This window comes from Macaca nemestrina, chromosome 1 (assembly GCF_043159975.1).
Source record: "Macaca nemestrina isolate mMacNem1 chromosome 1, mMacNem.hap1, whole genome shotgun sequence".
In the NCBI taxonomy this organism is placed as follows: domain Eukaryota; kingdom Metazoa; phylum Chordata; class Mammalia; order Primates; family Cercopithecidae; genus Macaca; species Macaca nemestrina.
The window spans coordinates 125091757-125110216 of NC_092125.1; the positions used below are offsets into that span (position 1 = coordinate 125091757).

Here is an 18460-nt window from a genome sequence, read left to right on the forward strand (position 1 = left end):
TAGCTGAGATTACAGGCACCTGCCACCACACCCAGCTAATTTTTGTGTTTTTAGTAGGGACAGGGTTTCACCATGTTGGTCAGGCTGGTTTCGAACTCCTGACCTCAGGTGATCCACCTGCCTCGGCCTCCCAAAGTGCTGGGATTACAGGCGTGAGCCACTGCGCCTGGCCAATAGTAGACATCTTTAGTGATAACTTCAAAGTGCTGGAAAAAAAAAAAAAAAAACTGTCAACCTAGAATGCAACTGCAATAAAAATAACCTTCAAAAATGAAGGTTACATAAAGACATTTTCAGGTAAACTAAATATTCCCTACAAAATTCACCTGTGAGCAATGTGTACCGCTTCAATCTGCTTTGCCTTATGACATTACATTGTAATCATCTGGAATTATTTACTAGCCTGAAACCCTCAAGTGGGGACTTTGGCATGTTCACAGCTTTGTTCACAACTGCATCTTTTGTAGCTACAGCTATGACTGATGTTTATAGAAGTTCTATAAATAAATTTTGAATAAATCATTGCTATCAGTAATTCATAATTAATCAGAGTACGATTCAGCAGTGTATTTCAAATTTTCCAAAAACATAACAACATATAATTTTGTGAGTACTGGCTTATAAAATACCATTTGTCATATCAATGAAAAAAATCCATAGATTGACAAAACTCCCAAGTTTCTATCAAACTTGTCCTGTTACTTCTTTTTTAAAAAAATGTTATTTTTTATTTTAAGAAAGCTTATTTCTTGTTTAATTACTTATGAATACAGAACATATTCTGTATGATTCCAGTTCTTTATTAAAATATTTCACATTTCCTTTATGACCCAATGTATGGGCAATTCTTATCAATATCCTTCGTGTGCTTTCAGAAAAACATATTCTTCAGTTTTCGAGTGTAATATTCTATGAATGCTTTCTAGGTAATGGTGGGTGATGGTATTGCTATATTTAATCTTTAATGGTATTTTCCATCTGCTTGTTCTATTAAATGCTGAGAAATCTGAGTTAAATCTCTTAGTATAATCATTGACTGCTTATCTATTCTTCCTTGTACGTTTATTAATTCTTGATTTATAAATTTGGGCTATATTATTAAACCTATACAAATTTAGAATTCTATCTTCTGGATAAATAAAATCCCTAATCATTACAAAATGCCCCTTTTTATTTTTGTAATGTTTTGCTTTCTCCATCCTTTTCTTCTAACACTTCCATTTACTTAAAAATATACCTCTTGTAACAGTATGTAATTAGATTTTGTCCACAGCAACAGCCAAAATATTTTGTCAGATATAAGATACAGATTAACAGGATATATTTCATGTTAAGACATAAAAGAATCATAAAACAATCAAGAAATAATAAACTATAAGAAATTATCAAACATATCTGAAAAAACCAAATGACATAAACTTCTATAAATAAAAAATTGTTAATAAACTCAATAGAATGGTTAAGTGAAGAAAAGAGATAGATGAAGAGGGGAATTGAAGATATATTTGAAGGACTTACCCAGAATGCTGCACAGAAAAAGAAGAAAGTAGAAAATATAAAAAAAAGACAAAGAAAATGAAGAGGAAACTGTATTTTAAAATATAAAGATTGAGAATTTTTTAATACTGTCATAAGACATAAACATATAGTTTCAAGAAGTACAACAACACTGAGGAAGTAAAATTAATAAAAAGAAAGCAAGACAGGCCTATTCACTAGATAAAAAGCTACAGAACCCAAAAGACAAAAAGAAGATAATAAGAGAACACAGAGAGAAGAGACAAATCCCCTACCAAGGATCAATATAAAGACTAGCCCAATCTTCCATCTAATAGTGCAATCTAAAAGCAGTAGAATAATATCTCAAAGTTCTGAGTAAAAATAATTGTCAAACTAAAACTGTGTATCGAGCAAAACTCTCTTTCTAGAACAAAAGTGAAATAGACATGCTTGCAGATGCTCAACAACTAAGAGTTAAGTACCAATATATTTCCACTAAAAGAATTTCCAAAGGATGCAGTTCATGAAGAAAAATTATCCTGGATGAGTAGTGTGGGATGCAAGGAAGAATCGTGAGTAAATAAGATGCTAAATATAAAAACATCAATCAAATTTTCTCTATAAAATAACAATTACAATACCTATTTGTTCAGTTTAAAAAGAGAATAAAACAGCATATAAATTAGAAGAGGGGTAACTGGAGCTAAAAGTGTTTTAAAGTCTATTGTTTGCAGAGGGTATAAAGATTTTTTTTAACTTCAGCCTTTAAATTAAACTTGTATAGTAGAATTTCAAGCCTAACTACTAACAAGAAACAAAGTATATAAATCCAAACCACTAAAAAAAAAAAAAAAGAAAAAAGATGAGAAAAATTTTATAGAAAAGAAAGGAAAAAGAAAACCCTATAAATACTGTAAATCAGTATTACAATCAATCCAATTACATTCAATCTCTTACAGAGAATATAAAAAGAGAGACTACTCCACAACTCGCACCATGAGGTCATTGTAATCTGAGAAACAAAATCAGATTAGGACAGTAGAGAAAGAAAAGAACAAGACAATTTCAGCCATGAACATAAATGTAAACGCCATGAATGAAATTTTAGCAAATCGAATCAACCACAATATTTTTAAGTTGTGTTTATCCTAAGGATGAATCAACAAAGAGAAAAATCTGTAAGTTAATTCACCACATTAACAGATTAAAGAAAGATATATATGATCACCTCACAAATCTAAACCCATTTGTAATTTTTGAAAGTCTCTTGACAAAATAGAAGGGAACTTTCTTAACATGACGAAGATGATAAACCACATTTAATGGTAAAATATTAGAAGTATTCCCTTTAAGATCAGGAAAGAGAATGCCCATCACTACCAACAGCATTCCAGCAAGAATAGAAAAACTAATTAATCAAAGGTCTAAGGGTTGGAAAGACAGAAATAAAACCACTAGAATTCACAGTATTATCTTTCAAGTAGTATCTTACATGGCAATTATAGCTTCTGTCTCCTCCACTTCCCACACCACAATTTATCTGGTTCTTCTCAAGGTATAAACACATCTTGCATCCTTGTTAAAAACTAGAATATCACAGCTTGAGGCTGTTTAAAGTCACAGATATCATTAAACATGTCATTCTAACCCAGTCAGAATCTATTCTATGCAGAGGGCATATGAAGCACTAGACACTTGGCAGCATTATGGGCAAATTCAAACTCTTGTAACTTAAGGGATGAGCTAGCTGAAAGAGGGTTTGAAAACCCATCTACCACCTCCAGAGGATCCTACAGTTAACCGAAGTGCTCACTTCACAGTTCTTACTCTCAAGCCCAAGGAAGTTTGAGAACCAGCATACTACTATCAAGCTTTTGTGCTTTGCAGGTACAAGAGACAATGGCAGATTAAGCGTGAGTAAAAGCGTCCAGAAAACATAAGGTTTTCTTTTCAACTCCACCTTCCTCTACTTCCGCATCCCTCATGCTCTTTTAAAATTTCTCCTTAGGATAAATTGTCTCTGTCCCGTTCTATAAGAGACTAATGGTTTCAACCATGGAATCCCTTCTTCAAAAGAAATCTTCCTGAAAGTTTAAGACATAAAACAAATGAAGGCAGAACTGTTTGGTTCAAGCAATAGTTGGAAGCCAGAAACTCATTCTGATCTGGCTCTCCTTCCTTCCTCCCACAAATACACAGAGGCCCCTCTTAAGAACAGTTTGAAAAACCATTACACTGGTAGTATGTGTAATTTCATTTGGTTTCGGCGGCTTAAACGGTCAACCTAGGGAATGACATTGCAGGCTGCTCTTAAAGGGATAGATTTCAAGTAAGATAGAATTGAGCAAACACACAAGCAGGTTTGTTTACCAAGTTATAGAATAAGGGGTGAAATGCCACATTTATAGCAATTAGTTCCTAACATCAAGTATAAAACACAAGAAAAAGTTATTAAAAATAAAGACAAGGACTGACCTGCTCAGAATTGTTTTTGCCTGGACTTCAGAAATATGCATACCCAGAGACTTCAAAGCAGCAATTATTTCTGAAGCATCTATTACTCCTTGAAAAATGAAAAAATGTCAAATTAAAGTATCTGAAAAGACAATAAGGCAAATATACTTACAATGTAAAAGGCTTTAAAGGCCCATATGGTTTTGACCTATAAGTCCCATATGTTTTGACCTATAATCCCATATCCACATGTCAAAGCCTAACAAACTTTCTGGAAAATTGGTACCAAAGTTCATTTGGTGGCAAAATCTACCTTAAACAGATATTAGGTTAATTTTAGTCAATTACTTATCTAATTTAGTGTGAATATTCACATTTCACTGCAGAAGCATTCATACTTATAACTACATGGTGGTGCCCCACAGTCCCCATATCATATATGTACTGCATTACTTTTCTAAAATCCAAATTTTAAATTTCAAACCACATTTGGCCCCAGGCATTTCCAATGGAATTGTAGGGCTATAAGATATTCTTGACTTGGAAAGAACTGAAAAAGTCAATTCTGAAGATTTGATCCATGAGCCTGAAAATAAGGCCAGTCAATGTTTTATAAGGTAAGCTTTCAAAGAAACAATTGACTTAAAATACAGCACCAAACTCATGATTTAACACATAATATGATGTATATGATATATATATTATGATATATGATATGTTATGATATATTATGATAATATATAAATCAAATCTATATGATTTATATACTAAATCATAGTATATATTTTAACACATCATATACTATGTTAAATAACTCAAATCAATGAATATATTTAATATAAGCTTACTATGCATTGCACTCACAATGCTGGAGGTTGTGAAGGGAAAATTATGTATTGCATATTCTTCTCAAATTCTAAAACACAGATCTAATCCTATCACTCTCCAAGTCCAAAGAAACTTTGATTCCTGCCTTGCATAAAGCAAGTAGTTGAGGATATCCAATATTTTTAAATATAAGGACAATGTTTTTAATGTAAAAATAAATTAACTTTAGCGTCTCCTAGTTGAAAAATACATAATGTCAAAAAGTTACTATAAATTTAGTCACACCTTTAACTTGTATTTATGAACTACAGCTGCCTATGCATACCTTTATACACACATATATGTATGAGATGTTACTTATTTGGTCAATAGACAAAGCCCGTTATTCATCTATAGAATCTCAGACTCTTTGCAATGACTCAAGGGCCTCCAGTATTTCAAGCTCCATAGAATGTAGTTTACTGGTCTATTACTCAACCTAGAAATCAAAGTTTCTTCAACAGGGGAGGCAGGATCCTCTGCCTTATATATCATTATAATCTTCAAATACTATACTCTTCAATTCAATTTAATAATTTTTTAAAATTTGAAAACCTACTATGCAAATCACTATGCTAAATGTGAAGGAATCCAAAAATTAATAAATACCCCAAAGGAGTTTACCAATTTGTATAGATGCACCAATTATTTAAAAATAATTACTGCTACGTGTTTGTTAATAGAAGAGCTAGGAATAAAATGCAATGGAAGGGTAAATTAAGGAGTAAATAAGAGTCACAAATGAGATACTATAAAGGATAAACAAGAGACCACCAAAGAAACAAAAAGCATTTTAATAATAGGTACAGTATGAGCAAGGTACACATATTTATTTAACTAAGATGTATTGAAAACTTACATATGGTATCAGAAATCAGGACAGTAGGTACCTGCAGAGCAGGGGTAGTGATTTGGAGTGGGTAAAAAAGGAATGTTTCTGAGATGCTTGTAATAATCTACTTCTTAGTCTAGATGCTATTTTCATGCTGCAAGTTTGCCTTGTGAAAATTCATGGAGCTTACATTTATAATTTATGTATTTTGCAGTATATGTTATATATCAATGAAATGTTCCAAAAAAATAGTAAGTCAGGGACAAACTGGAAATGTCATTTAATCAGCTCTGACCTTCTCTGGTAATTTCCCAACTATGCCTTTGTTCAAGCTATTGTATCCGCTCAAGAAACCATTTCTTTTCATTTCTGTTTGTATATTAACCCAGTACAAATCTTAATTGTGCCTGGACACAATTAAGTTCTTCTTGTATCACTTTTATAGCAATGATCATAGTCTACCTTGTGTATAGCTATATACGTCTTTTATTACTCCACCCAAAACTGTGTTTCTGAAGACTTTTGTTAACACAGTTCCTAGTGCACTAGCTCATATATAATGCTCGAATACTGTTTGTTTAATTGACTAAAATATATGAAGTAATCCTTACCTAAAAGAACCTAGAATTCAGGCAAATATGTAGGAAAAAAAATAGGTAATCCAATCCAGAACATAATCAAGGTCTATGGGCTTAAAGGGACATTCAGTGTTGTCTTTAATTATATGCAGTAAGCTTTCACTGAGAAGATGGAATTGAAATGAATTGAATGGGATAACAGTATTTAGAGAGATGGAGGGGAGGACTGCAACCATTCTAACAATGTAATTCCAGGGAGAAATGTAAAATATTCCATTCCCGTACCAGTGATCTATTGCTAAGTTACAAATCACCCCAAAATTTAGTGGCTTACAAAGACTATATTTAGTTATGAATATGCAATCTCAGTTTGGTCAAACTTGTTGGCTCAGTTGGTTGGTTCTTCTTCTGATCTTGTCTTGGTCATTCATGTAAATTTAATCAACTATTGGTTCCACTGCAGCTGGCCAAGATTACTTCAATCACATGTCTGTCACCTCAGATGAGAATATAGAACAGTTAAGGACTCACTGGGTAGCTGTCTCCAGGTGATCTCTCCCCCTGGGTAGCTATGATAGCAGCAGGAGGCAGATGAATTCCCAGGCAAAAATGAGCAAGTCCCCGCTGCAACCCAACCTTCAAACCAAAGACAGCCCAAAGTCTGAAAAGTGAGCTACCAGAGTCCACGACTAATGCGAGAACTTCCTCAATGCCTTTTACCCAATGAAATGGTGCTTTTTCCAGGCCTGCACATGGACCAGTCAGCGTGCACTCCCCCATTCAGAGCTCATTAGAAACCCCAGACTCAGCCACACGTTGTACTACCCACTTTCAGGCCCACTCCCACACACAGGGCCACCCGCCCTCAAGTCCCCTCTCTGCTGAGAGCTTTCCTCCTTTCACTCAATAAAATTCTGCCCTGCCTTGCTGACTCTCCAGTGTCCATGTAAACTCATACTTCTTGGTTATAGGACAAGAACTCAGAGCCTGCCAAACAGCAGGAGCAAAAAAGGCTATAACACATTCCTGGCCAACTCTCTGAGCTACAGGCAGTGACATGCTCCCATTTGCCCGACTATGGGAATGAAGAGCAACAATGCTTCTGGGGGTCCAGACCTCAGAATTCCCCAAGTCAGAGCTATAACACAGTAACCCTTCTCCCCAGCAATGGGCTGCCACCCTATGTGATGGGAAGCCGCAGCAGCAGTGCTGGGCCAGCCCAGGAGCCATGACTGGAGCAGGGTGGTGGGACCAAACAAGCTGTGACAGGCCCCCATTTGCCAAAGTGGGTGGATGGCAGGAACAAATAAGCTGTAACACAAACAAGCTGTAACGTTTCCTGGTGGCCAGTGCTCAGGACTCCCCGAACAAAAGGCTGTAACACATCTTGGGGCTCTGCAATTGCTGTCATCTCTGAGTTGCCAAGTGCTACTGCATCCCCCTTATCTAGACACTGGTGCCCAAGGTGGAAGGCATTCAAGGCAGCATGCCTGGACTAGTCATGGGCTGAGTGCAGAGCCAGCAGGTGCGGGATCCAGGCCAGCAGCACAAGCTGAATGTAGCCTGCCAGCCCAAGTGGGCAGAGCAAGCCCAGTGGGCACAAGCAAAACTTGGGCAAAGGCGCCATCAGCCACAAAGGTTTCCAGCTGGTGAAGAAGCACCAAAATAATCCCATGTCAGCTAGGCTTTTTTCTGGTGGTTTTCAGTGTTCAAGAGACAGCACTCAAGAAGACAAGCCCCAATGTACAAGTACTTGTATCAAGATTTGCTTATGTTCCAAGGGCTAAAGTAAGCTAAATGGCCAAGCTCAGGTCAGTGTGGCACGTGGCAACAAAAGGGCATGAATCCTGAGAGGTTTTGGTCATTGGGATACCCAACGTAAGCAAAATTATTGAGCCTTCCTAAGCTTTAGAGTTCTCAACTATAAAATGTAGCTGCTGTGATGATTGTGTGAGATAAAAATAAGATGTAGAAGGTAAAATAGGTAGAACAAATATGGCAAGTAGGAGAGTTCAGTAAATGTTAGTTCCATTCCCTCCATTTCCTCAATCCCCAGAAAGCTCTATCCAAAAAAAGAACCTTAATGATGAAATTACATTTAATAATTACTTCATTCACATATTTGCAACAGCATTCCATGGACATTTTGACAGAACAGAGCAGGGGTTTAGATGCTTTCTTGGTGATTAATATGGTTTGGCTTGTGTCCCCACCCAAATCTCACCTTGAATTGTAACAATCCCCACGTGTCAGGGGCAGGGCCAGGTGGTGATAACTGAATCATGAGGGCAGTTTCCCCCATACTGTTCTCATGGTAGTGATTAAGTCTCATGAGATCTGATGGTTTTATAAATGAGAGTTCCCCACACAAGCTCTCCTGCCTGCCACCATGTAAGATGTGACTTTGCCCCTCATTCGCCTTCAGCCATGATTGTGAGGCCTCCTCAGCCATGTGGAACTGTGAGTCCATTAGACCTCTTTCCTTTATAAATTACCCACTCTCAAGTATATCCTTATTAGCAGCATGAGAACGGACTAATACAGTGAAAGAAGTTAACCAGGTCAGTTCACATGGGGCCTTGCATCCTTCTAACGAGTGAATTTGATAGTAGACCAGCCCACATGCATCCACTTGCCTCCATTATCGGCATAAGGCCTGGAAATCCTTCTAGGCAACTGGGCAGGGGTCCTTAAAAATGAATCTTCTCCCATCCTGGCTAACAGGGTGAAACCCCGTCTCTACTAAAAATACAAAAAATTACCCGGGTGTGGTGGTGGGCACCTGTAGTCCCAGCTACTCGGGAGGCTGAGGCAGGAGAATGGCACAAACCCAGGAGGCAGAGCTTGCAGTGAGCCGAGATCGCGCCACTGCACTCTAGCCTGAGCAACAGAGCGAGACTCCATCTCAAAAAAAAAAAAAAAAAAAAAGAATCTTCTCTACTACTACTGTTTAACACATATAAACACGTGATGAACCGGGAGAGTCCCAAGAGGAAGAATAATGCCTGAAAGGACCAGAGGGAAGAATATTAAATAAAGTGAAAATGCTTACAATATAGCATTAAAAGAAAAAAGGAAGATACCAAACTATACATGCAGTTTGACTGCAATTTCATTTAAAGAGAAAGGCAGGCAGAAAGAAACAGAGAAAAAAGTCTAGAAGGAAACATTAAAATGTATCAAAATGTTAAAATTGGTCTCTAGATAGCAGGGTTATAAGTAACCTTTACTTTCTTTCGGGACATTTTTGTGTTTTCTAACTTTCCTGCAACCAATACATTTTTATAGTCATCACAAAAATAACAAATGTCATTTTTTAATTATCATAATACTTTTAGCTCATATATTGCAAAAAATGGAAAACACTACTCACTAAGCAAAGAAATTTTAAATTTAGAAGTCACAGGCTTCTGAAAAATTATTTTATTAAAAAGATGGTAACCACATAGGAATTATGGTACTAATAAATATAGTTTATGTATTATTCTTAGAAATTTAAAAATTAGTGCTGAACAACTAGCAGAAATAACCAAATCTTTGATAGTAAGAGTAAATTAAAGGCTATTAAAAGTGCCCTTTAGACTGACAGTTATATTCATATTAAGTTAACTGTAGTTTAAAAAACACACATACCATCATTATTTTTGTCCAGACTATTAAATGCCAGCCTCATTTTCTTCTCATGGTCTTGAAGATACCGCATAAATTCTCCAAAGTCCAATCCTAAATCATCGTTGGTATCTCCAGACTTAAAAATGATCTACAAAAAAGAAGAAACTCATTGCACAGATGTATCATATATAAAGCCACTATACCATGTTAACATGTACACATTTCACTCATACTAATTATGATTTCCATCAGCATCCATTATCCTAGCTTTTCAGTCACAGCTACAGGCTATGTATATTAAGTGATTTTTTAATTTGTGCAATAGTAGATTAAGCAGCCACAATGCCATTTCAAATAATTATGAATCTTATTAGTAATTATTTACCTGAGATAAACTACTAATGCCAAGTACCTGAAAGGGATAATAACACTCAGATACACAGCCTTTGCCATTGGAGACCTAAAAAATCTGTTAACTGAGAAAAAAATTATGTAGAATTCTAGTGTGTCTCTCAGCATAATGGTCTGAGACTTAGCCTTATAAAGTGAGAGTGTATGTTCAAGTCCCACTGGAGCCTTATGCTTTTTTAAATAAAAAATTAATATTTGTAATGCAAATCAATTTTCAGTAAACTTCTACCTCTAGACCATTTTTTCATCTTTGGACCATCAATATCCAGCATAAAGTATGGCATATATAAGCCCTTAATACATTTTAATTGAATTAAAAAATAAATACTGTAGGCAATGGCCACTGTCTGATTAGGTGAGGTGCTAGGGATTAAAAGACAAGAAGATACAGTCTCTGCCCTGAAGGAAGTTACAGACCAGTAGAAACCATGTATATAACCAAAGGCAATGTGTTAGCTGACATAAGGGAATGTATTCAAGGTACAGGGAGGTTTGTGTATTTCAGGAGAGCCTTCACAGAGGAAGAGCGCTTGAGCTGAGACTTATAGAGAAAAATAGCTGTACAAATAAATGGGACAGGATGTTCCAGGAATAGGTGACAGTGTTTGCAAAGAGGCAGAATATATGCTAATTAGAAGAACATAATAATAATAATAGTGATGATAGTAACAGCTAATATTTATTGAGCATTTCTAAGTGTTTTATATGAATGAACTCATTTAATCATCGTAATAATCCTTTATCCAATTTGCTAAGGAGAAAATGCAAGGGAAAAATGTAGAAGATAAGGCAGGCAAGGGAGAGATCATGAAAGGATTTACATGCCACAAAAAGGATTTCAAATTAATTCTGCAGGAATTTCCCAATGAGTGGAGTATATATGGTGCATATGTGAAAATAGTTAAATAACACTAAATTACAGTGTGAGGAAATTATTCCTGTTCCAATTTTCTTTCAATCCTCTGATTATATCATGGATAACATATCAATTTTGTGCTAAAATACCTCAATACTGGCAACTTCTTACAGAAAAAAATCGAGTATAAGCTCACCTTTATCAGACAATACAGACAATCCCCAACTTAAAACAGTTTGCTTTTTCTCAACTTTACAATGGGTTTCTTAGAGTATTAAATGCATTTTAACTTACGATATCTTTAACTTATGATGGGTTTATCAGGACATAACCCCATTGTAAACTGAGGTGTATCTGTATAATAATTAGCCAGAATTTAATAATACTCATTTGTTTTCAATTTGTTTATTTTATGCTAACTTGTAATCTACTCATTTTCCATTTACAGCAATTATAAGTTTTTATTTTAAAATAAATTTCTTAAGCATGACATCAGCAAGATGGTGGAAAAGGAAATCTCATGCTCCAGTTCCCCTCCAAGAAACTTCAACTAGGAACTATACACAGACCAGAACATCTTTTTGTAAACTCCAACACTTACAAACAAGCCTGAGATGTCTGTGTGATCCAAAGAACTGAATGAAAACTGAATAGAAGAATAAGAAGACTTGTCTTACTTTGACCACACCACCAGCCTCTCCCCAAGTCAACACAACACTAGACAAATGATTTCCCTAGGCCCAGGGTTTCTACCAGGGAAAAGAGGACCGGAAACAGTCATCCAGCTTCCCTAGCATTTTGAGATTCTTCTCAGGAAGCCCACTCCAGTCTCATCTCACAGAGAAAATAAGGAAAATGGCATGGTTTGACCACTGGAGTCAGGTAGAAACAAAGAAAGGAGGCAGTGGTCATAGTACGAGCACCATGAATCTTGGTGATACCTCTGTGTTCCTGCCAGCTGTGGCACCCAATCAAAGATACCAGCAAACTTCATAACCCACGGTGCTAAGCTAGTAACCTTCAGAAACACAGGGGGACCTAGCTTGGGTCCCAAGACAACTAGTCTTCATGCCCAGCCTCAGAGGCTCCCAGTGACCCCAACCAGGCAGGGAGATGCCTACCCGTACCCATTTCAAAGAAGCAAAGGGACAAAACCAGCTTGACTACGTAAGTCAAGCAGCAGTCATACCCTACCAAAAGCCCATCCCATGGATTCACCCTTACAGGGAAACAATCCTCAATCATGCATTTCTAAGGAGCATTGCCCCTAGTCCCACCTATCATGAGCAGCAACTCTGCTTAAACTCAGAGCCCAGCTTATGGTCCTGTCCAACTAAAGAACCCAAATAGTGAAATTGTTCATTAAAAGAATACATTGTGACTGGCCTGACCAGAGCCCAGCCAGTGGTCTCATCAGATAGTGCAAGCCAGCCAGTATCTGATACCAGATGTGGATATCAGATGATATCAGAGCAAAGGCAACATCTCAACCAACTAGAGAACCCACAATAAGCTCTGCCTGCCAGGAGTCATCACCAGCTGGTCCTTCCAGAATCAAAGGCTGGACTAAATAGCAAAGATTTATCGCTGCCTCAAAACAACTTTAAGCACAGAAGAGGGGCTGTCTTGCAAATGTGCAGATAACAATACAAGAACACAAGGATTACAAAATATCAAGGAATCATAACGCCTCCAAAAGAAACTAATAAAGTGCCAATGATAGACACCAAAGAAAAGAAGATCTATGAAATTACTGACAAAGAATTCAAAATAATCCTCTAAAAGATCAACACAAGAGTATACAAATATAACATTTAATGACATTTGGCAAAACAATACACAAAGTAAGAAGCTCAGCAATAAAATAAAAACAATAAAAAGAATCAAGTAGAAATCCTAGAGATGAAGAATACAATCACTGGACTGAAAAATTCAGTAAAAATTATTAACAACAGACTTGATCTTTCTTCTGATGAAATCAATGGGCCAACAAATAGAAAATTTGAAATTATCCACTCAGAGGAACAAGAAGACAAAAGACTGAAAAAAATGAAGAAAACCTATAGGAACTATGGACACCATCAAAAGATCAAACCTGGCCAGGTACAGTGGAACATACCTGTAATCCCAGCACTTTGGGAGGCCAAGGCGGCTGGATCATAAGGTCAGGAGATCGAGACCATCCTGGCTAACATGGTGAAACCCTGTCTCTACTAAAAATACAAAAAAATTACTGGGGCATGGTGGTGGGTGCCTGTAGTCCCAGCTACTTGGGAGGCTGAGGCAGGAGAATGGTGTGAACCCGGGAGGTGGAGCTTGCAGTGAGCCAAGATTGTACCACTGCACTCGGGTCTGGGCAACAGAACGAGACTGTCTAAACAAACAAACAAACAAACAAAAACATTTGCATAATAGAATAAAGGGCAAGAACACGTATTTAAAGACACATTGGCTAAAGACTTCCCTAATTGGAGATAGATGCCAATATCCAGGTATAGGAAACACAGAGATGTTCAATCAAATTCAACTCAAAGAAGAGTTCACCAAGACACATAATAATCAAACCACCAAAAATCAAAGACAAAAAATTCTGAGAACAGCAAAAGATAAGAAACACATCACATAAAAAGGAGTGCCAATACAACTATCAGTGGATTTCTCAGCAGAAACCCTACAGGCTAGGAGACATATATTCAAAGTGCTAAAGATGATATATTCAATGTGCTAAAGAAAAAAAACTGCCAACCAAGAATACTTCATCCACAAAACTGTAATTCAGAAATGAGGCATAAAAATTTTCCCAGAAAAAAAGCTAAGGGAGTTCATTACCATGAGACCTGCTTTACAAGGACGGCTAAAGAGAGTTCTTTAAGCTGAAACAAAAGGTTGGTATTTAATGAATTGAAACAAATGAAAACACTAACCTAAATGGTATAAGTAAAACAGGTCCATATTTAGAATATTCTGGTTATGCAATGGTGACAAAGCAATTTTGTTCCTGGTGCAAGGGTTAAAAGAAAAGTATTAATAACTATAGCTAAAATAAATTGTCAAAAGAAACACATTATAAAATGACATAAATTCTGACATCAAAAGCATAAAATATGGGGAAGGGGCCATAAAAGTACTTTGCTATGTGCAAAGTTAAGTTGTTATCAGCTTGAAATAGGCTATTACAAATACGAGATGCTCCATGTAGGCCTCATGGTAACCACAAATCAGAAATCTTTAGTAGAAGGACAAAACAAAAATAGAAAGCATTCCAGTACAGAAAAATATCAAACAATAAAGGGAGATAGCAAGAGAGGGAGAGAAAAACAAAGTATCTACAAAACAAGCAGAAAACAATTAACACAATGGCAGTATTAAATCCTTACCTATCAAAAATTACCTTGAATGTGAATGTATTAAATAACCTAATAGAAAGCTATAGAGTGATAAATGGATTTTAAAAGTCTTGTTTTTTTAAAAACAATTTAATTGTATGCTGCCTACAAAAGACTCTTCTTATTTTTAAGGACACACATAATTGAAACTATTTTGGAAAACAAAAGAGAGCAGGGATAGCTAAAATTATTTAAGACAAAATAGACTTTAAGTCAAAAATTCTAAAAAGAGACAAAGTAAGACACTATATAATGATAAAGGACTCAATTCATCAAGAGAACAGAAGAGCTATAAATATGTACTCATCCAACAGCAGACCATAATTTATAAATTATAGGATCTGGAGGGAGAGATAGATTGCAATATGGTAATACTCAGGAGCTTCAATATCCCAGTTTCAACAATGGATATCTCATCTAGACAGAAAATTAGTAAGGAAAGATTGGACTTGACCAACATTTTCAACCAAATGAACCTAACAGACAAATATGAAACCTTTCATCCAACAAAAACAGAATACACATTCTTCTCAAGGGCACACAGAACATTTTCCAAGACAGATCATGTTAGGGCACAAAACAAGCCTCAGCAAATGAAAGAAGACTGAAATAGTATCGAATCTCTTTTGACCACAATGCCATGAAACCAGAAATAAATAGGAACAGGAATTTTGGAAAATTCACAGATACACAGAAATTAAACAACATGCCCTGAACAACAAATGAGTCAATGAAGAAATTAAAAGGAAAATTTTTAAAATATCTTGAAACAAACTAAAATGGAAATACAATATACCAAAACTTGTGGGATACAACAAAAGCAGTTCTAAAGTAAAATTTACAGCAATAAATTCCTAGATAAAAAAAGAAGAAACATCTCAAATAATTAACCTAATGTTACACCTAAAGGAAGTAGAAAAAGAACAAACTAAGTGCAAAGTTAGCAAAAACAAAAGGAAATATTAAAAATCAACGCGGAAATAAATGAAAGGCCAGTCATGGTTGCTCATGCCTATAATCCTAGCACTTTGGGAGGCTGAAGCAGGCAGATCACTTGAGGTAAGGAGTGCAAGACCAGCCTGACCAACATTGTGAAACCCTGTCTCTACTAAAAAGACAAAAGTTACCTGGTGTGGTGGCACACGCCTGTCATCCCAGCTACTCCGGAGGCAGAGGCAGGAGAATCACTTGAATCTGCGAGGTGGAGGTTGCAGTGAACCGAGGTCACACCACTATCCACCACTTTCCTTCTGATGCATCACTAATTACTTTAAACCTAAGTGGATTAAACTCTCCAATCAAAAGATAGAGATTAGCAGAAAAATGAGAAAACATAATCGAACTATCTGCTCTATATAAGAAATTCACTTAAGACCCAAAGACACAAATACATTGAAAGTAAAAGAATGAAAAAGATATTCCATACAAATGGTAACCAGAAGAGACCAGCCATAGCTATATTAATATGAGATAAAACAGACTTTAAACTAAAAAAAAAATTATGAGATAATAAAAGCTTCAATACATCAAGAAGATACAATAATTACAAATTTTTTTTGCATATAACAGGTCATCAAAACATATGAAGCAAAAATTGGCAGAATAGAAGGGAGAAATAGTTCTACAATATTAGTTGAAGAATACCCCACATTGAATAATGAATAGAATAACCAAACAGAAGATAAGTAAGGAAACAGAGAATTTGAACAACACAATAAACCATCTAGATCTAACAGGCTTATACAGAATATACTATGCAACAGGAAAAAAAGTACACGCTCTTCTCAGGGACACACAGGACACTCTCCAGAAAAGATCATACTCTGGGTCACAAAACAAGTCTTAATAAATTTTAAAAGACTGAAATCATGCCAAGTATCTTCTCTTACCACAGTGGAATGAAACCGGAAATCAATGACAAAATGAAAACTGGAAAATTCATTAATGGATAGAAATTAAATAACACACTCTTGAAAAACTAATGTGTCAAAGAAAAAAATAACAAGGAAAATTACAATGTATCTTTAGACAAATGAAATCAAAAGTACAAGACACCAAAACTTACGAGATATGGCAAAAAGTTGTACTAAGAAGTTTACAGAGATAAATGTTTACACTAAAAAAAAAAAAAGAAAAAGAAGAAGAACGATCTCAAATCAGCAACCTAACTTTACAACTTAAGGAACTAAAAAAAAGAGCAAATTAAATCCAAAACTAGCAGGCAGAAAAAATAAAGATTAGAACAGATATAGAGGAAATGAGAAAAGAAATATAATAGAGAAAAACAATGAAATCACAAGTTAGTTCTTCAAAACGATCAACAAAATTGGCAAACCTTTAGGTGGATGGACTAAGAAAAAAGAAAGAAACAAGACTCAAATTACTAACATCAGAAATGAAAGTGGGGACATAACTACTGATTCTACGGATATAAAAAGGATTATAAGAAAGTACTATGTACTACATGCCAGCAAATTGGATACCCGAGATGAAATAGAAAATTCCTAGAAACACAAAACCTACCAATACTAAATTATGAAGAAATAGAAAATCTGAATAGGTCTATAACTAATGAGGAGGTTGAATCAGTAATCAAGAATCTCCCAATTAAAAACAAAACAAAACAAAAAAGCCAAGGATGTGATGGCCTCGCTGCTAAATTCTACCATTTAAAAACTAACCCCACTACTTCTCAAGTATTTCCAAATAAAGTTTTAAAATCTGATTCATCCTATGAGGCCAGCATTACCCCCAATACCAAAGCCATACAAAGACACTACAAGAAAATAAAATTACAGACCAGTATCTCTCATGAACACTGATACAAGAATCCTCCAAAAAAATGATAACAAACTGAATTTATTAGATTAAAAAGGTTATACACCATCCTCAAGTGATATTTATTCCTGGAATACAAGGAGGAATTTTAAAAAATCAATCAGTGTAATACATAACATTAACAGAATGATGGCAAAAAACACAAACATTGCAATTGATGAAGTAAAAGCATTTGACAAAAGTCAATATCCTTTCATGATAAAAGCACTCAACAAACTAGGAATACAAGAAAACTATCCTCAATATGATAAAAATCGTATGTGAAAAACCTACAATGAACATCATACACAATAGTGAAAGGCTAAAAGCTTTTCTCTAAGATTAGAAATAGGCAAGTATGCCCACTTTCACCACTTCATTCAACATAGTACTGGAAGTTCTAGTCAGAGCAATTAGGTTAGAAAAAGAAATAAATGGCATCCAATTTGGAAAGTAAGAAGTAAAATTATCCCTTTTTCAGATTATATGACTTTATATGTAGAAAATCCTAAAGACTCCATCCCCCCACCACACACACACACACACACAAATTGTTAGAATAAACAAATTCAGCAAAGTGGCAACATGCAAAGTCAACACAAAAATATCAGTTGCATTTCTATACCTATACCGTAACAACGTTTAATCCAAAAAGGAAATTAAAGAAACGACGCCATTAAAGCATCAAAAGAATAAAGCACTTAGGAATTAACGTAACCAAGAATGTAGAAGACTTATGCAATGAAAACTATAACACATTTCTGAATCAAATTAAAGAAAACGTAAATAAATGGAAAGATGTCCCACGTTCATGTGCTGGAAGACTTAATATTGTTAAGATATCTATACTACCCCAAACAATTCACAGATTCAGTGCAATCCCTACCGAAATCCCAATGATGAATTTGCAGAAGTAGAAAAACCCATACTAAAATCCACATGGAATCTCAAGGGACCCCAAATAGCCAAAACAATTCTGAAAAAGAAGAACAAACCAGGAGGACTCACTTTTTGATTTCAAAACTTACTACAAAACAAGAGTGATTAAAATAGTGTGCTACTGACATAAAGACAGACATATGCACCAATGGAATAGAATAGAGAGCCAAGAAATGAACTCATGCATATGTGGTCAAATAATTTTTGA

General features: G+C 35.5%; 1 protein-coding gene across 2 annotated transcripts in view; it reads right to left on the reverse strand.

Moving 5' to 3' along the window:
• LOC105489245 (mitochondrial adenyl nucleotide antiporter SLC25A24-like) overlaps window positions 1–18460 on the reverse strand; it is a 69842-nt gene that overhangs the window by 49538 nt on the left and 1844 nt on the right. For both annotated transcript variants that reach the window (XM_071068949.1, XM_071068919.1), the window contains exons 2-3: window positions 9865–9991; window positions 3976–4063 (exon numbers count right to left, since the gene is read on the reverse strand). In XM_071068949.1, coding sequence (XP_070925050.1) covers window positions 3976–4063; window positions 9865–9991 — 215 coding nt within the window. The remainder of the gene's footprint in view (window positions 1–3975; window positions 4064–9864; window positions 9992–18460) is intronic.